Below are 20,835 nucleotides of genomic sequence, written 5' to 3'. Positions count from 1 at the left end.
TTTGTTTCGTTTAAGTTTGTGAAGCAACTTTCCATCGATGACTCACTATTTAACCTAAGGAAACAAGATGGAGAACTGCAGGTGATGGAAACAGCAGCGCAGGAACGACGTGTTTCAAGATGTGGGATTTTACAGGGTTGGATATGAGTTTATCATCATTCGAAGCCTCTGAATTTGATAAGTTACTGAACCAGATTTACTTTGTTTAGAAGTCATGCTGTTGCAGGATTGTCGTGAAAGGAGTTAAACTATACAGATAATTTTTTGAATTTGCAGATGTACCGACTTGAACTGAAACCATAATACTTCAGAATAGGAACTCAATTAGTTTTCTAACTAGGGAAGATTAGTCTGTAAATCTTTAAATAGGGAATTACACTAGACCTAATTAGTTAGAGAAATTGGAGTAACAAAGGTTATTCTAATGAATATCACAGTTTCTAACTAAACAGGAATTTGGTTTTTGTTATTACCTGAGATTTGGAACCTAAACAGATTGTTGGAATTTTGAATTGTTCTTAATCATGTAAATATTTTGTATGTCTTGTTTTATTTTGAACATAACTTGCCTCCAGAAGTGTGTGTTTTCTATTCACTGTCTCCTTCCAATACCTAGAGCTTCTGATGGCTACTAGCACCTAGTGTAGTAGTACGTAATTTAATTTTCTCATAGTGAGTGACCAGTTACATGAGATAAGACAAGTGCTATACAGGTGTTACACTTTCTTCATTTCTGTACCTCAAAATAGGTTTGCAATCAGTGGATTACAATCAACATATTTCTAAACTTTGATATGCCACCTTCCAACACAATCCCTTCATTCTCCCAACTGTGGGTGTCTGGTGATGACAGCTTACACACCAGTGCTCCTCTCCATTTTCCTTCAGTTTGACTTGGTTGAGAAGGCCCTCGACAGATTTGTTCCATTTCTCCTATTACTGCTCTCATCCTTCTTCTCAATGTCAGAACAAGGGTGGAGTTCCTCACCTTCCAGCTGATCAAACTGCAGCCCTTGGGATTCCACAATAAGTTTATCTGACCATCCCTCTGGTGCTTCTCCTCCTTCCCCTTTTCCCATTGTCCACTTTTTTCAGCCAAGTAACTCTTTCACCTATCACCTCTTGGCTTCTGTTCATTCCCTTCCCCCTCACCTGTTTTCACCTATCACCTTGCTAGCTTTATACTTCTTCCCCTGCCTCCACCTTCTTATTCTGGTTTCTTCCCACTTCCTTCCTTGGCCTGATGAAGGGTCTCCGTGGATGGTCTCCACATCACTGAAGTCCTCACGTGGTCTGTACACACCAGCTGTGTGGTGAAAAAGGCACAACAGCGCCTCTTTCACCTCAGACAGTTGAGGAAGTTTGGTATGGCCTCCCAAATCTTAAGAATTTTCTACAGGGGCACAACTGAGAGCATCCTGACTGGCTGCATCACTGCCTGGTATGAGAACTGTACCTCCCTTAATCGCAGGACTCTGCAGAGAGTGGTGCGGACAGCCCAGCGCATCTGTAGTTATGAACTTCCCATGATTCAGGACATTTACAAAGACAGGTGTGAAAAAAGGGCCCATAGGTTCATTGGGGACCCAAGCCATCCCAACCACAATCTACTTCAGCTGCTACCATCCGGGAAACGGTACCGCAGCATAAAAGCCAGGACCAATAGGCTCCGGGACAGTTGCTTCTACCAGGCCATCAGACTGATGAACTCACGCTGATCTGAGTGTACTCTATATTACATTGACTGTTCTATTTATTATAAATTACTATAATTGCGTACTGCACATTTAGATGGAGATGTAACATAAAGATTTTTACTCATGTATGTGAAGGATGAGAAATAAAGTCAATTCAATTTAATAAACACAAAATTTTAGATTACATACTAATTTTATAATATATAATTTGTAATTTTATAATATATAATTTGAAGTCTGTATCATCTGGAAAGCAGTGAAGAGCCTTACTGAAAATGAGATGCTTCCTCAATAGAACCATAGAGAAGATTAGATTAGATTTACGATAAGAAGTAAGAACGGGTTCTGAGTAGAAAACTGAAATGATGGTGATCAGAAACTCAAAATAGACAGTCATCCAAACCAATGTGCTGATAGTACTGAGCCATCATAAGCAGTAAATGCAAATGACATATTTCACTGCATGCTTTGAAGTTTTGATGTATGTGTGATAAGTAAAGCTAATGTAATAGTTTTTGCTGCAAAATAATCTGAAAGCAGTAAAAGTAAAGCTTCCCCTCCCCCTCCCCCTCACAATAACAGTATTTTATTCACTGATCCAGAACCCATATTGCGTATGCCCTGTTCAAAAAGACATGTCAACTCTTCCCTTTCTTTCAGGCCCCCAGGACCGTTGTGACGTCTACTGAATTATTTATCCATGTTGCCAGATTTCTTTATTTTGATGCTGCATTTAGTAACTAATTTTTAGAAGAAAATACACTCCTCATTCCTCACACCAAAATGAATCACCTTACACTTTGATCCATAGGGTTAAATTTATCACCTACCCGACCTTCCCACCTGTATTTCTGAATCGGAATCAGGCTTAATATCACTAGCATATACGCTCAAATTTGTCACTTTGCAGCAGTAGTACACTGCAATACATAAAAAATATAAATTACAGTAAGAAATATATTTTAAAAATTAAGTTAAGTAAGTAGTGCAAAAAGAGTGAGGAAGGGTTCATTGTCCGTTTGGAAATTTGATGATGGAGGGAAAGAAGCTGTTCCTAGCACATTGAGTGAGTGTCTTCAGGCTCCTGTACCAGCACGTTCTGGGTGATGGGGGTCCTTAATGATGGATGCTGCCTTCCTGAGGCAGCACCTTTTGAAGATGTCCTCAGTGCCTGGGAGGCTAGTGCCGTTGATAGAACTGGCTGAGTTTGCAGTACTCTGCAGCTTATTCTGATCCTGTGCAGTGGCCCCTCCATGCAAGAATGTGGTGCAACCAGTTAGAACGTTCTCTATGTTACATCTGTAGAAGTTTGCAAGAGTTTATAGTGACATCCCAAACCTCTTCAAATTTCTACTTGCTGTCTTGCCTTCTTTGTAATTGCATCAATATGTTTGGCCCAAGATGGATCTTCAGAGATGTTGACATCCAGAAACTTGAAACTGCTCACCCTTTCCACTGCTGGCCCCTCAATGTGGACTGGTGTGCGTTCCCTCGACTTCCCTTTCCTGAAGTCCACAGTCAATTCCTTGGTCTTATTGACATTGAGTGCAAGGTTGCTGTTGTAACACCACTCAACCAGCTGATCTCACTCCTGTACACTTCATCACCATCTGAGATACTGCCAACAACAGCTGTGTCATCAGCAAGTTTATAGATAGTGTATGAATTGTGCATAACCCCACAGTCGTGGGAGTCGAGATAATAGGGCATGTATGCCACTGTTGATAGTCAGTGAGGAAAAGGTGTTATTAGTGATTGACACTGACTGTGGTGTCATGATAGTAACTTTAAATTCCTTTGAATGATCATATCAGAAATCCTGTCCTGGCACCAGCATGCAAGTGCCACCACAGGGAAGGCACAACAGCACCTCTACTTACTTAGAAGCCTGCATAGTCATATAAAACTTTGACAAACTTTTATAGATGTATTGAAGAATATCCTGAGAGCCCAGTGTTGTAACACCAATGCCCAGGAACAGAAAGCAGCAGACACAGCCAAGTCCATCACAACCAAAGCCCTCCTCACCACTGAGCACATTTACAAGGAGTGCTACCTAAAGAAAGCAGCAGCTGTCATCAAAGACTCCCATCTCTTCTTACTTCTGCCATTGGGAAGGAGATACGTGAGCCTTGGGTCCTACACCACCAGGTTCAGGAACGGTTATTACCCTCAATCTTCAGGCTCCTGAACTAGCATGGACAGATTCACTCACCTCAGCTCTGAACTGAGACCATAACCTACAGACTCGCTTTCTACAACTCATGTTCTCAGTATTATTTATTCATCTATTTTGCACTATTTGTCCTTTGCATGTTGTTATTTGGCACTCTTAGTTTATGTATAGTTTTCATAAATTCTATTATTTTATTTTCCTATTAACACCTGCAAAAAAATCAATCTTAAAGTAGTATGTGGTGATATTAGATTATTAAATTAGATTATTAGATTGTATATTGTACATACCTTGTTAATAAATGTACTTTAGTCTGTTTAAACTGTTCTTGCACCACTTGTTCAGTGTTTTAAGGTCTAAGTTTGAAACTAGAATAAATCTTTTGAAATGTAATTGCATCCTCAGTATAAGGCACACTACTTAATGACACACAGGCTGGAGATTTCCAGTTCTCTATTTGCTGGCCTCTGAAAATGAGAGGGTAAAATTTGAAGGCTGAGCAATCCACACGCATTATGATGCAAATACCAATTTTTGTATTTCTCTCCTTGTTGACATTTTCTCTCAGGATCAGAGGTGGCAATCTTTACTGGCCAACCTTGGCTGCCTTGAGACAGTGTTGGTGGGCTTTCTATTCAACTGTTGCATCTAGTTCACCAGTCTCCTTCAGAAAAGGGACATTGTCGTTCTTACCTGGTCTTGATATGACTCCAGACTCATAGATGCAGCTGGAATTTCCTGCTCTCTGAAATCAGCCATGTTACGTATTGCTACAATTAAAAGTTTTTACTCAGCCATGTCAGTAACAGTAGAAGCTGTGCAACCTACTATGTGGGAGCAATGTACCAAGCCCAGCGAGGCAAAAAGACCTAGGCACTCAAAAGCCCTCATCCAAAAGGAGGGTGCCACCCACAATTGGCAGGCCCGATCGATTCACAATGTGATTGATCAGCCACATTCTTGGAATTGATCTGATACAGACAGACGAAAGACCATCTGATTTAAGGGATAGTTAATGCTGGAGTTTTGAGTGATGTCTACATCCTAAAGATGAGTGGGAAGATGTTACCATTCCCACAGTGCGACTGGTCAGAGGATCCCAGGACCTTCACTTCTCTGAAAAAAGGAAGTGGCAGCAGGGTGGTGTGCAGTTTGTGCAGAGCTCAGAGCCGATGAAATGAGTAACATTGCTGCTTTTTCTTCATATTTTGGAATGGGAGGTATATAAGCTACTGCTGACAATTAGTAAATGGAGATTATATCATATGCTCGTGGTGAATTTGGCCCAGAGTGATGGGCTCAAATGGAGCCAAATAATTCAAGTGGAAACTTACAGAAGTAAAAGCTGTGTTCATTTCATTGGGAGTTTGAGCAGATTTGGTTTGTCACCAAAGACTCTAGCAAGTTTCTACAAATGTACCGTGGAGAGCATTCCAACTGGTTGCATCACCATCTGGTAGGAAGAGGCCAACACACAGGACTGGAAAAAGCTGCAGAGCCTGCTTCATCATGAAACCAACCTTCCCACCTCTGAGGACATCTTTAAAAGGAGATGCCTCAAGAAGGCAGCATCCATCATTAAAGACCCCACCATCCATGTCATGCCCTCTTCTCGTTACTACCATCGGACAGGAAGTAGAGGAGGCACAAGACACATACTCAACGTTTTAGGAACAACTTCTTCCTCTCCGCCATAAATGGACAATGAACCCATGAATACTACCACAGTATTTTCCCAATTACAAACAAGAAAAAATCTGCAGATGCTGGAAATCCAAACAACACAAAATGCTGCAGGAACTCAGGCAGTATCTATGGAAAAGAGTACAGTCAACATTTTGGGTTGACACCCTTCATCAGGTTTGGAGAAAAGAGATGGGGATTTAGACTAAGAAAGTGAGGATGGGAGGAAGAACCACAAGGTGATAGGTGAAACAGGGAGAGGTGAAGTAAAAAAACATAGAAACATAGAAAATAGGTGCAGGAGTAGGCCATTCGGCCCTTCGAGCCTGCACTGCCATTCAGTATGATCATGGCTGATCATCCAACTCAGAACCCTGTACCAGCCTTCCCTCCATACCCCCTGATCCCTTTAGCCACAAGGGCCATATCTAACTCCCTCTTAAATATAGCCAATGAACTGGCCTCAACTGTTTCCTGTGGCAGAGAATTCCACAGATTCACCACTCTCTGTGTGAAGAAGTTTTTCCTAATCTCGGTCCTAAAAGGCTTCCCCTTTATCCTCAAACCGTGACCCCTCGTTCTGGACTTCCCCAACATTGGGAACAATCTTCCTGCATCTAGCCTGTCCAACTCCTTTAGGATTTTATACGTTTCAATAAGATCTCCCCTCAATCTTCTAAATTCCAATGAATATAAGCCTAGTCGATCCAGTCGTTCCTCATATGAAAGTCCTGCCATCCCAGGGATCAATCTGGTGAACAGCTGGGGAAAGAGCTGGGAAGCTGATTGGTGAAACAGATACAGGGCTGGAGAAGGGGGAATCTGACAGCATTTTTTTGCTTTTTATTCTATTAAGGGCAGCCACTTATTTGAGACAATTCATAAAGAACAAAAACTCATTTGAGAAAATAGCCAGGATTCCCTTCAATTATTTGGGACACTACGCCGTTAATTGGGAAAGCAGACGGTAGACAAACAGTTTCTAGGTGGTGTCATACAGTTGTTACATATTTCATGGATATCTTGTGACTGTCTTATGAGGATGATGTAATGGTCTTGCGGAGGTCACATGATGTAATTTTCACGCCAGTGAGGTCACATGATGACCTGTTCTCAACAGGTATATAAAAGGGAGACCCCTGGTGACGCAGTTGGTTTTCAGTTTAGTTTTGTGTTAGATACTCCATTTTGCTGCGTATTCGGCTGATGACGCAGTTTTGTTTTAAAGTGGAGTTCTACTTTCTATTGTAAGTAGTATTGGAGAGTGAAGACCTTACCAAAATTCAGGAATTCGCCAGTCAGGTAAAGTTGGTGTCGTTCGACAGTTTTGTAAAGGATCGACCTTATTGATTCTTCGGTCAAGAGATAGTGACCTACGTCTGAGATAGCTCCTGCCAAAAGAGCAAGGAAGTTCGTGCAAGGTTCGCTCGCCAGGAAAAAGGTCAGTTCCTTTTAAGCCGTTTATTTTCGTCGTCGTGAATCCTGCAGACAACGTAGGGTCTGGCTGGGATCAGCAGTAACGACACATCTTTGAGGAATTCTTTACTTTGGGAAAGTCTCTCCTAATTGACTGCATAAATCTCTTGGGCTTTCGGATTTACCATTCTAGGAACTGTTTTCGAATTTACCACTTTGAGAACTGTTTTCGCCTTTACCCTTTTAAGAACTGTTCCAGAGTTTCCAAATAGCAGTTAACTTCCGGTTAAGTTAGTCATTTAAATACATTTCGCTATTTTTGAGCAAAGTTTAATAAATGTTTGTCTTTATAAAACCTGACTCAATTCTATATTCATTGTTGCCAGTCACGTGACATATTTTGGGGGACTCATAGGATTATTCCAATTTTGAGCTTAAGTGCTTGTTTATTTATCAACCCGATTTGGAAAAGGGAAATACCCAATTCTTTTGTTTGATTGGTGTGTGGGTGGTATTCAGCAGCAATGAATATTGACGATTTTATGGCTTCGCCTGACCCAGAGTTTTTAGCAACAGCGAGAAAAACTGTTGCATTGGAGATTGCTAGGAGTTTGTATCTTTAAAGGAATTATGAAGGTTACAACAAAGCCCGTAATTCAGAGAAAAATCGCGGAGCATTATGTAAGTTTGGGAAAGTTTGAGGATGAGGTGTTAGGGAGGGTTCCAATGAGTACACTGGAAATGCAGTTACATCTTGAACAGATAAAGTTTAAACGATTTAAAGTGGAAATGGCTGAAAGAGAGGCAAATAAAAAGAGGGAATTTGAAGAAAGAGAAGCAGGGCGTTTGATCTATAGATGGAGAAATTAAAATCCGAGAATCAGACTTCTGGTTCTAAGAAACAGCTTGTTGCTAGTGGAGAGGTTATTTTGGCTCCTCCATTTAATGAAGCAGAAGTGGACAAATATTTCCAGCATTTCAAAACTTTTGCTCTGAGTTTAGAGTAGCCGAAAGAGAGATGGCCAGTGATGTTGCAAAGTGTAATTAAAAGCAAGGCACAACAAGTTTATACAGCTTTAAATGCTGAGCAAGCACTGGATTATGATATTGTGAAACAGCATATATTGAAAGTGTATGAACTGGTTCCAGAAGCTTATAGAGAAAGATTCAGAAATTTGAAGAAATCTGTGGAAAAAACTTACGTGGAATTTGCCTACAAGAAATCTGTGTGTTTTGAGAGATGGGTTTCCTCTAAAAATGTGAATGGGGAGTATAATAAATTAAAAGAGTTGATTTTACTGGAGAAATTTAGAAGGAGCAATTCTGCTGAAGTGAAGACATACTTAAATTAAAGGGACACTGCTACATTGCAATATTCTGCTAAATTAGCTGATGAGTATGCTTTAATTTATAAGAATAAATTTTCTCCAGGTAGGACTTTTAAAAGGAAAAATAGCACAGAGAGTCAAGGTAAACCAGAAATTAAATCTGAAGTTAGTGAGGAAGGTAAGGATGAAGGGAGACATGTGAAGGAAAGACATTTTGGTCTTATTTGTAATTATTGTAAGAAACCTGGACATGTGATAGCTAACTGTTTTCGATTGAAAAAGAAAGAGAAAGAAGCAGTCCCAGCAGTCCCAGATGCTTGTGTGCAGCATATTGAAACACCTGTAAATTCACAGAGTTTGATAAATACCAATAAAGTTTTGTCAGAGTCTGACCAAGTTAACATAGAAACATAGAAACATAGAAAATAGGTGCAGGAGTAGGCCATTTGGCCCTTCGAGCCTGCACCGCCATTTATTATGATCATGGCTGATCATCCAACTCAGAACACCGCCCCAGCCTTCCCTCCATACCCCCTGACCCCCGTAGCCACAAGGGCCATATCTAACTCATATCTATTAAGAAGGGATATGAACATTTTATAAACAAAGGATTTGTATCCTTGCAAGAGGGATCCAATCCTGTACCAATAAAACTACTTAGAGATACTGGAGCTCCTCAATCACTAATGTTAGACAGTGTTCTAAAGTTTAGTGATGAGACTGACATTGGTGAGGTAAACTATATAAGCGGAGTTGGGAGTGCCCTTATGCCAGTATATTTGCATAGAGTAAATTTAAGGTCAGGGTTAGTTACAGAGCTTGTTAAAGTAGGACTACAACCCAGTTTACCCGTGAAAGATGTTTCTCTCTTGTTAGCCAATGACTTAGCAGGTGGACTAATTTTTCCTGAAGTGCATTTGACAATAAAGCCTATTTCTGAGAGACCACAGAAGGATTTTAACACAGATTCATCCTATGTTGTAACCCGAGCTATGGCTAAAAAGACTGATGTACAGGATGAGGCTGTTACCCATGACTGTTCAACTCGGGATGCGAATTTTGAGGATGTGTCAGAAACTTTCTTACCTTCATTGTTTGATCAGGATTTTGGTAGTAAGTCTGACCATGAAGATTTATCTTTATCTCCGAAGGAGATGATAGCAGAGCAGGGTAGAGGTCCTGAGATGGTTAAATTAAAGGAACAAGCTCTTCCAGATAGTGAAATTGAGAAGGTGCCAGTAGGATATTAATTTGAAAAGGGAGTATTAATGAGAAAGTGGAGATCACCTACAATTCCTGCTAGTGAGGAATGGGAAGTTAATCACCAGGTAGTAGTTTCTAAAGTTTATCGAAATTGAGATTTTAACTTGTGGGGAAAGGTTATCAGTACTCTTACAGAACTAACAGGGGTACAATTACCAATGGGCCCCGCTGTACATCTTCTAAATGATGACCCCCACCTTTCCCTTACGGAAAAAACACCCAAAATCTGGCTGGCAGGCCTGACTGCAGCTAAGAAGATTGTAGTCCAGCGCTGGAAACCTCCTCATGATATTTCAAATACTCACTGGCTTCGGAGCTTTTTGGACATTTCTTACCTGGAACTTTCATCAGCAAGAGTAAATGATGCACGACCAAACACAGTCATAATGTGGACAAATTTGATAGCTAACTTAAAAGATCTTTCGTTAAAATAGGAATGCTTTGTCTGTGTATGTACTACTATTCAGTTGATTGGTAGAGGGGAGAGGGATGGGGGGAGAGAGGGGTGGAGGGGGGATGGTGATGAAGGTTGGGGGGTGGCTGGGTTAAACAGTCAAAATGTAATTGGTAACTGGTTGTATTGAATGTAATTTGTTGGTGTTGCAATAAAAAAATAATTTAAAAAATGAAAAAAAAGAAATGAGATTTTAACTATGGCTCATAGTATGCCTTTGGGTGGCCATCTAGGTGTAAAGAAAACTATGAACAAAGTTTTTAAACATTTTTACTGGCCTAGTTTAAGAAAAGATGTGGCGACATTTTGCAGGACGTGTCATATGTGTCAAATTGTGGGTAAACCTAATCAAATTACTCCAGTGGCCCCACTGCAACCGATTCCAGCATTTGGTGAGCCATTTTCCAGAATTATTATAGATTGTGTAGGCCCATTGCCAAAAACTAAAACTGGAATTCAATATTTGCTGACCATTATGTGTACAGCGTCTAGGTTTCCAGAGGGAATACCTCTTAAGAATATAACAGCCAAAACTGTGACAAAGGCTCTTATAAAATTCTTTACTTATTTTGAGTTGCCTAAGGAAATACAATCTGACCAAGGTAGTACTTTTATGTCTGGATTGTTTCAGCAGATAGTTTATAAATTGGGAGCAAAACAGATTAACTCATCTGCATATCATCCAGAATCGCAAGGAGCTTTGGAGAGATTCCATTCTACCCTCAAAACTATGATTAGGATGTATTGTGTGGAAAATGAAAAGGACTGGGATGAAGGCATACATTTACTACTTTTTGCAGTACGAGAGGCAGTACAGGAATCATTAGGTTTTAGTCCTTTTGAACTTGTGTTTGGGCATAGAGTTCGAGGACCTTTGGCCTTGTTGAAAGAACAGTGGATTAATAAAGAGGTACACACTAATTTGCTGGATTATGTTTTGAAATTCAAAGAAAGATTACATAAAGCTTGTAGCTTGGCCAAGGAAAATTGAAAATTGGCTCAGGAGAAGATGAAAACTTGGTATGATAAGGAAGCTAGAATGAGGTCATTTAAGCTTGGAGATAAGGTGTTGGTTCTTTTCCTGGTCCAAATGAACCCATTAGAAGCTAAATTTCATGGTCCTTATGAGATTAAATCTAAAGTAAATGATGTGGATGAGATTAAATCTAAAGTAAATGATGTGGATTACGTGATAAAAACCCCAGATTGAAGAAAGCCAACACAGCTGTGTCATATAAATATGATAAAACCGTATTATGGGAAAGAGGTTGCCACTATGACTGTTGTGGTCAATAATGAGTCTGATCTTTCTAAAAACTTAATGGATGATTCATCTGAAACTCATTTTAAATCCAACATTATTTCTGCCAGGTTACCAAATTCAACAATTCTGGAAAATATTGATGAGAAATTAGTTCATTTACAGCCAGAGCAGAGACAGCAGGTGAAACAGTTAATTTTTAAATATAGGGATTTATTTCCAGACGTTCCTAGAAGAACCACCGTAGCTTCACATGATGTAGATGTCGGAGATGCAAAACCCATAAAACAACATCCATATCCGATGAACAAGGAAAAATATGAACTTGCTGAACAAGAAATTAAGTATATGTTAGAAAGTAATATTATTAGACCTTCTAATTCGAATTGGAGTTCATCTTATGTTATGGTGCCTAAGCCAGACAATAGTATTAGGTTTTGTACTGATTACAGGAAGGTAAATGCTGTGACAAAATCTGATGCATATCCAATCCCTATGGTAGATGATTGTGTGGATAAAGTTGGACAAGCAAAGTTCCTCACAAAGATTGATTTGTTAAAAGGGTATTGGTGCGTTCCATTGATGGATAGAGGTAGAGAGATTTCTGCATTTGTAACCCCATCTGGGTTATATGAATATAATGTTCTTCCATTTGGGATGAAGAATGCACCAGGTACTTTCCAGAGGATGATTAATAGTGTGATTCATGGGTTAAAAGATACAAATGCCTATATTGATGATTTAGTTACAGGAAATAATACATGGAAAGCACATATTACTGTGGTGGAGAAACTATTTGAGAGACTTTCAAAAGCTAACTTAACTACTAACTTAGCTAAAAGTGAATTCGGTCATGCCACTGTGACTCACCTTGGTTATGTTGTAGGTCCGGGCTCAAGTTAAAGAAAATGACTAAGGAAATAGATCGAACTCCAATTTAACAACAAAGTTTGATGTTACAGGAGTATAACATTTTAGTAACTCATATTAAAGGTAAAGATAATGTGATTGCTGATTGTGTATCTAGATGTAAAATGTACAATGTAAATTTTTTACGGAGTGATATTTTAACCTTTGTAACACTCCTACTGTATATTAGTTTGCAAAATGCTGTATGATTATACTGTGTATATTGTGTAAGTTGTAAATTTTATACATTTGTATTTTTTTTGTAAATAGTTAATTGTTAAAATTTTGCTCCTAAAAGACCAAATTTTTTTGGAGGGAGGTGTTACGTACTTCATGGATATCTTGTGACTGTCTTATAGGGATGATGACCGGACAATTACCGGACACAAATTTCAAAACTTTAAATTAAAATTTGACAAGTTGAGAACCCAAAAAATTGACTGTAAATAATAATAATAATAATAATATGCTCTGACCAGCAACCAAACAGCGTTTGGGATTGATTAGCAAGAGCAAATTAAAGGATGGCGGGGAAAGTGCAGTGGCCATCATTGGAGTGGACAAAATTAGAGTGGTTAGCTTTAGCTCTTCGAGACTCCAGTGAAGAGATGCTTCATTCAGAAGGCAAAAACAGAAAAGCCATTGGCTGTTTTTTCTCTTCTTTATATCTGCTCAGCTAGGACGGTAGAGATACCAGGCAGGATAGTGAAATTCTCCTCTTGTGGGATGTAGGAAGGCAGGGAGACCTCCAGTATTTCTGACGACTACAACTGCAAGAGAGCATCCAGCTGCAGCTTCTAACAATCCGTGTTGAGAAGTTGCAGCTGTAACTGGATGAATTCCGGATCATTCAGGAGGCTGAGGGGGTGATAGATAGGATATATAGAGAGGTGGTTACACCCAAGGTGCAGGACACAGGAAACTGGGTGACAGTCAGGAAGGGGAAAGGGGTTAAGGAGCCAGTGCAGAGTACCCCTGTGTCCATCCCCCTCAATGACAGGTAAATCACTTTGGATTCTATTGGGGGGAGGGTGACCTGACAGAGGAAAGTCACATTGGTTGGTCTTTGGCACTGAGTCTGACTCTGATTCAGAAGGGAAGGGGAGAAGAGGCACGCTGTGGTGATAGAGGAATCGTTATTTAGGGGAATGAACAGGAGATTCTGTGGGTGAGAAGATGATTCTCAGATGGTATGTTGCCTCCTGGGTGTCAGGGTCTGGGATATCTCAGATCAAATCCTCAGCATTCTTAAGCAGGAGGGTGAATAGCCAGAGGTCGTGGTCCATGTAGGTAGCAATGACGTAGGAAGGACGAGTGATGAGGTTCCGCATAGAGGGTCCAAGGAGTTGGGTGCTAAGTTTACAGTTTAACATGTGGCTAAGGAGTTGGTGGAGGAGCAAGGGCATAAGATTTTTGGATCATTGGGCTCTCTTCCAAGGAAGGTGGAATCTATATAGATGAGACGGTTCGCACTGGAACTGGAGGGAGACTAATATCCTAGAGGGAAGGTTTGTTAATGCTGCACTGTGGGGTTTAAACTAGAGTTACAGAGGAATGGGAACCTGAGTGCCAGAACAGATAGTGGAGAGGTTGTGGAGACAGACGTTGGTAAGACCTCAGACAAAATTAGGAATCAAAAGGTTGAGCGTGGTGCGACTAGCGTCCTGAGCTGCGAATATTTCAATGCAAGAACTATCGTAGGAAAGGCAGATGAGCTCAGGGAATGGATCAACACCTAGAATTATGTTATTGTAGCCATTAGTGAGACTTAGTTGCAGGAGAGACAAGACTGGCAGCTCAATATTCTGGAGTCCCATTGTTTTAGACGTGACAGAGTGGGAGGGATTAATGGAGGAGGGGTGGTGCTGTTAGTCAGGGAAAATGCCATGGCAGTGCTTAGTCAGGACAGACTGAAGAACTTGACTAGTGAGGTGTTACGGGTGGAACTGAGAAATAAGAAAGGTATGGCCACATTAATGGGGCTAAATTACAGATCACCAAACAGTCCGTGGGATTTAGAGGCACAAATTTGTAAAGTGATTGCAGACTGTTGCAAGAAACATAAGGTTGTTACAGAGGTGATTTTAACTTTCCACAAATTGACTGGGAATCCTATACTGTAAAAGGACTGAATGGAATAGAGTTTGTCAAATATGTTCCGGAAAGTTTCCTTCGTCAGTATGTAGAAGCCCTAATGAGAGAGTGTGTGATACTGGATTTGTTGTTAGGGAATGAGACAGGACAGGTGACAGAAGTTTGTGTAGAGGAACACTTTGCATCCAGTGACCACAATGCCATTAGTTTCAAAGTAAATCGGCAAAGAGATAGCTCTGGTCCACAGATTGCGATTCTAAATTGGAAAAAGGCCAACTTTGATGGTATTAGAAATGATTTGGCAAGTGTGGATTGGGACGGGCCGTTTTCTGACAAAGGTGTACTTGGCAAGTGGGAGGCCTTCAAAACGAAATTTTGAGAGTACAAAACTTCTACATGCCTGTCAGAATAAAAGGCAAAGATAACAAGTGCAGGGAACCTTTGTTTTCAAGAGATAGTGCGGCCCTGGTTAAGAGAAAAAAGGAGGTGAATAGGCAAGAAGGAACAATTGAGGCGCTTATGGAGTACAAGAAATGCAAGAGAACACTCATGAAAGAAATCAAGAAGGCATGGAGTTGGTCTCACAATCCATGTGTGGAGCCAAAACAGATGGGAAAGATCTTAAAGGAATTATTTGTATTTGTATTTACTCAGGAGATGACACAGAGTGGCATGAGGTTCATGGACCCTGTATAGATCACAGAGGAGGAGGTGTTTGCTACCCTGAGGCAAATCAGGGTGGATAAGTCCCCAGGGCCTAACAAAATGCTCCCTCGGACCCTACAAGAGTCAAGCGTAGAATTCCTGGGGCCCTAGCAGAGATTTTTAAATCACCCTTAGTGGCATTGGAGGTACTGGAGGACTGGAGGATAGCCGATGTTGTTCTTCTGTTTTTAAAAAGCCTCTAAACATAAACTAGGTGAGTCTGAGATCAGTTGTGGGAAAGTTATTGGAAGGTATTCTGAGGGGCCTGATATATAAGTATTTGGATAGACATAAACTGATTAAGGATAGTCAGCATGGCTTCTTGTGGGTAGGTCATGTCCAACCAATCTTATAGAGTTTTTCGAGGAAGTTTCCAGGACGAAGGCAAGGCAGTGGATATTGTCTACATGGACTTCAGTGAGGTCTTTGACTAGGTCCTGCTTGGGAGGCTGGTTAAGAAGGTTCATTCGTTTGGCCTTCATGAGATATTAAATTAGATTAGACATTGGCTTTGTGGGGGAAGCCAGAGGGTGTTATTAGAGGGTTGACTCTCTGACTGGAGGCCTGTGACAAGTGATATGCCACAGAGATCAGTGCTGGGTCTGTTGTTGATTGTCATCTATATCAATGATCTGGATGATAATGTGGTTAACTAGATTGGCAAGTTTGCAGATGGCACCAAGATTGGGGTGAGTTGGACGGTGAGGAAGGCTATCATGGCTTACAGAGGGATCTGCATGAGCTGGAAAAATGGGCTGAGAAATGGCAGATGGAGTTTATTGTAGACAAGTGCAAGGTGTTGTACTTTGGTAGGACCATCTAGGGTAGGGCAGTGAGGAGTGTGGTAGAGCAAAGATCTGGGAATACAGGTCCATAATTCATTGAAAGTGGCATCCTAGGTAGATAGGATTGTAAAGAAAGCTTTTGTCATGTTGGACTTCATAAATAAATGTACTGAGTAGAGATGATGGGATAGCAGGACTGAAGAAAAAAATGAGTAGATTTAAAAGGTGGGGATAGGGAGAGGGAAACACAAGGTGATAGTGAAACCAGGAGGGAGAGGGATGAATTAAAGAGCTGGGAAGTTGTTTTATGATACAGGGCTGGAGAAGGGGGAGTCTGATAGGAAAAGATAGAAGGTCATGGAAGAAAGAAAAGAGGGGAAGGAGCACCAGAGGGAAGGAGATGAGGTGAGAGAGGGAAAAGGGGATGGGGAATGGCGAAGGAGATGGGAGGTGGGGGCCATTACCGGAAGTTTGAGAAAGCGATAATCAGTTCGGAGGCCACCAAGATGGAATATAAGGTGTTCCTCCAACCTGAGTGAGGCCTCATTGCGACAGTAGAGGAGACCATGGATTGACATATGGGAATGGGAAGTGGAATTAAAATGGGTAGCCACTGTGAGATCTCTTCTGGCACATGGAGCATAAGTGCTCAGCAAAGCGGTCTCCCAATCTACATCGGGTCTCACCGATGTACAAGAGGCCATACTGGGAGCACCGAACACAGTTTATGTTCCCAGGAGACTTGCAGGTGAAGTGTCACCTCACCTGAAAGAACTGTTTGGGGCCCTGAATGGTAGTGAGGGAGGAGGTGTAGGGGCAGATGTGGCACTTGTTTCACTTGCAAGGATAAGTACCAGGAGGAAGATCAGTGGGGAGGGACAAATGGACAAGGGAGTTGTGTAGGGAGCAATCCCTGCGGAAAGCAGAAAGTGTAGGGAGGGAAAGATGTGCTTGGTGGTGGGATCCCGTTGGAGAAAACGAAAGTTCCAGAGAGTTATGCACTGGAGGTGGAGGCTGGTGGGGTGAGGACATGATAAACCCTATCCCTGGTAGGTTGGAGGCAGGATAGGGTAAGAGCAGACGTGTGTGAAATGGAAGAGATCCTCCACCATCAATGCTGCCCTCAATCGCATCTCTTGCACTTCACGCACATCTGCTCTTAACCCATCCTCTTGTCACCCCACCAGGGATAGGCTTCTTCTTGTCCCCACCCACCGAGCACATCTTTCCCTCCTCCAGCTTTCTGCTTTCCGCAGGAATCGCTCCCTATGCAACTCACTTGTCCATTCATCCCTCCCCGCTGATCTCCTTTCTGGCAATTGTCCTTGCAAGCGGAACAAGTGATACACCCACTCCTACACTTCCTCCCTCACTACCATTCAGGGCCCCAAACAGTGCTTCCAGGTGAGGCCACACTTAACCTGTGAGTCTTTTAGGGTTATTTACTGTCTTTGGTCCTCCCAGTGTGGCCTCCTGTACTTTGGTGAGACCTGACGGAGACTGGGAGATCGCTTTGCTAAGCATCTATGTTCTATCCTCCAGAAGAAGGATCTCCTAGTGGTACCCATTTTAATTCCACTTTCCATTCCCATTCTGATACGTCAATCCATGGCCTCCTCTACTGTTGTGATGAGGCCACACTCAGGTTGGAGGAACAACACCTTGTACTCCGTCTGGGTAGCCTCCAACCTGATGGCATGGACATTGATTTCTCAAAACTTCCAGTAATGCCCATCCCCCTCCCCTTCACCATTCCCCATCTCCCTTTTCCCTCTCTCACCTTATCTCCTGCCTGCCCATTGCCTTCCTCTAGTGCTCCTCCCCGCTTTTCTTTCTTCCATGGCCTCTGTTCTCAACTATAAGACTCTCCCCTCTCCAGCCCTGCATCTCTTTCACCAATTGACTTCCTAGCTCTTTATTCCATTCCTTCCCCCTCCTGGTTTCACCTATCACCTCGTGTTTTCTCTCCCATCCCACCTTTTAAATCTACTCATCTTTTTTTTTCTCCAGTCCTGCCGAAGGGTCTCGGCCTGAAACACTAACTGTACTTTTTTCCATAGATGTTGCCTGGCCTGCTGTGTTTCTCCAGCATTTTGTGTGTGCTGCTTGGATTTCCAGCATCTGTAGATTTTCTCTTGTTTGTGACCAAAGATGGGATGTTATGCTAAAGTTGTATAAGACACTGGTGAGGCCTAATTTGGAGTATTCTGTGTATTTTTGGTCACCTACATCCAGAAAGATATAAACAAGGTTGAGAGAGTACAGAGAAAATTTGCAAAAATGGTGCTGGATCTGGAGGACCTGAGTTATAAGGAAAGATTGAATAGTTTAGGACAAAATTCTCTATCAAATTGCCTCTCAATCTTCTACATTCTAGAGGTGTACAAAGTTGACAGGTGTATAGATAGGGTAAATACTAGCAGGCTTTTCCCGCTGAGGTTGGATGGGACTACAACCAGAGGTCATGGCTTAAGGATGAAAGGTGAGAATTTAAGGGAAACATGAGGAGAAACTTCTTCACTCAGAGGGTTGTAAGAGTGTGCAATGAGCTACCTGCACAAGTGATGCATGCGAGCTTGATTTCAACATTTAAGACAAGTTTGGATAGGTACATGGATGGTAGAGGTATGGAGGGCTATGATCCCACAGCAGGTTGACAGCAGTAGGCAGTTTAGATGGTATTGGCATGGAATAGATGGGCTGAAGGACCTCTTTCTGTGCTGTACTTCTTTATGACTCTATAACTAACACAGTTGTTCTTAAATGTCCTGCACATGGCTAAACTAATCATAAAGCGATAAATCAAAGAGCCAGCCAACAAATACCATCCCAGGGCAATTACAGATGGTAACTAGCATTAACCATACTTCAGCGTGGGAATAAAATTAAATACACTATGTAAATATAAAAGACTGTGAAGAAATATCAGCTTACCATCCTCTCAGTTAACAGGTATAAGTAATTTGGGTCCACTTTATCAAGCAATATGCTGTGGCGAATTGGAGATTCATCTCTCAGCTCAGTCAGAATACTTCGGCGAATGACTTTCGTATTTTCATCCAGAACCAGCTGCAATAAAAATCTTGCAGTTAATTCATTTTCAACACTACTTCCATAGTCTGAACCGGTATCTGACTTACAGTAACATAACATCACATAAATCTGCTAATCTTCATTCACATTTCGCATTATTGGATTGGGAGAGTATGCCATTCTCAGATTGGCTGCTGTATCTCCCAACCCTACAGTCAGTCCACTTCAAAAGGCTGAGGTTGTCAAAGACAGTGTTGAGAAACAAATCACAAGAAAATATCCCTACCGAAGGAACTCAATGAGTCAGGCATTAATTGTGGAGGCTGAGGGATGCCTAAGACAAGAGCCATTGAAAAAAATTTTCTGTTCTTTTTTGTTATTAGTCTTCTTCAAAGTAATGCTATGCATAAAAGTGCACTGTGAACCAGAGACATTCAGACATGCCAACCAGGATGGTCTTTATAAAATCTCACAACAAATTGGAACAGAATAACTTCAAAACTGTGGAGATGCATATCGACTGTGCGAGAAATGTGTCTCCTCTGCCCCCATTCATTATCAATAACCCTACAGTTAACATCACTTTAGCACTGAGGATGCTAGGCATCTTTATTTCACAGGACCTCATGTGTGAGAACCATATCTGCATTAACAAAAAGTCTTGGCAGAAGATGTACTTTCTGTGGCATTTGGTCAAATTCAATCTTCCCCAGAACATACTGGTTCTGTACTACACTGCCATCATAGAGAGTGTCCTCACATCAGCCATTACTGTCTGGTTTGGTGCAGCATCCTCTCTCAACACACTGAATGACCACCACAGTGAGCTGGTCAGCAGGAAAGGTCATTAGCTGCAGTCTACCATCACCACAGGACTTGTATGTTTCCAGGACAAAGAAATGGGTAGGAAAATCATTGCAGAACCTACCCACAGAGCACACTGTCTTTTCCAAACGCTCTCTTCTGGTCATTAAAATAGAAACCTTGCACTATCTTAAAAGTTTCTTTCTCCCAGGCAGTTAATCTGATCAACTATTCTAGTTAGCCCAATACACCACCCTGTATCTATTACCTCAGTTATTGCACTGCTCTGTAAACACCTTAAACCACTTTTTATAAAGCTGTTAACACTGTAAATACATGCTGGTGGTTATGTATTTTTGCACATTTTGTTCCATATCCATACTTTAACCTTTAACTTTATTTTTCATATACAGTAGATTCTGGTTAATTGGGGCAGCCACTTATTTGGGACAACTCTTAAAGAATAAAAACTAATTGAGAAAATAGTTGTGATTCCCATCATTTATTTGGGACACTATGCTGTTTAATTGGGACAGGAGACTGTTGCTGAACAGTTTCTAACAAACGTCAGTCACAAGTAATTACGTGACATTAGATGCAACACCATTCTCCAAGTGAGCAGTTTTTAAATACCACCAGTTGTACATATTTGTGTTCAAAAAGCAGCAACTGTGGTCACTGATTGTTGACTATAAATAAGCAGTAAGACAATTCAAAACTGTTTTGCTCACTGTAATTTCAAGCATTCAGGCTTGGAGATGCCAGAACTGTTGACAGTGAAAATGAAACTATTTCACTACTTCTGAAAATTAGAAACTACAGGGAATTTAGGGTTTCAGCAATCATCTTTAATGTTACAATGAAAATGAAGATTAGGAAGATGCAATCATCAGCAGCTTTGTATGAAGCCAGTCCATTATCTGCACTAGATGTCTGCGCTGATTCTTTTCATTTACAGTCATAAGAACACAATGCAGATGAATTTCTCCATTGATAACTATTAGGAACTAATCCACAGTTTTATAGTACTGCAGTAGTTTCAGTAATGTCCTAATTCTGTATTTCATTTACTGTAAATACATCATCTGTTACTCAGTTAGTCATTTCCTGCTAGGGGGACAGGAAATCAAAACCAGGATATAACATACATTACACCATTCAGAGTACAGCAGCCGAGGGATATTGCTAAGAATATCAGGACATGTACACTTGGGAATGATCCGAGGG

General features: G+C 41.2%; 1 protein-coding gene across 1 annotated transcript in view; it reads right to left on the bottom strand.

Annotated features, from left to right (window-relative positions):
• plxnc1 (plexin C1) overlaps window positions 1-20,835 on the bottom strand; it is a 343,692-nt gene that overhangs the window by 90,788 nt on the left and 232,069 nt on the right. Inside the window, exon 3 of the mRNA XM_072241163.1 lies at window positions 18,706-18,840. Within this exon, the coding sequence (XP_072097264.1) occupies window positions 18,706-18,840 (135 nt within the window). The remainder of the gene's footprint in view (window positions 1-18,705; window positions 18,841-20,835) is intronic.

The sequence above is a fragment of the Mobula birostris genome, chromosome 23 (assembly GCF_030028105.1).
Source record: "Mobula birostris isolate sMobBir1 chromosome 23, sMobBir1.hap1, whole genome shotgun sequence".
NCBI classification, from domain to species: Eukaryota; Metazoa; Chordata; class Chondrichthyes; order Myliobatiformes; family Myliobatidae; genus Mobula; species Mobula birostris.
Note: the sequence above shows the minus strand (reverse complement) of the source record. Positions and strands in the feature narration are given on the sequence as shown.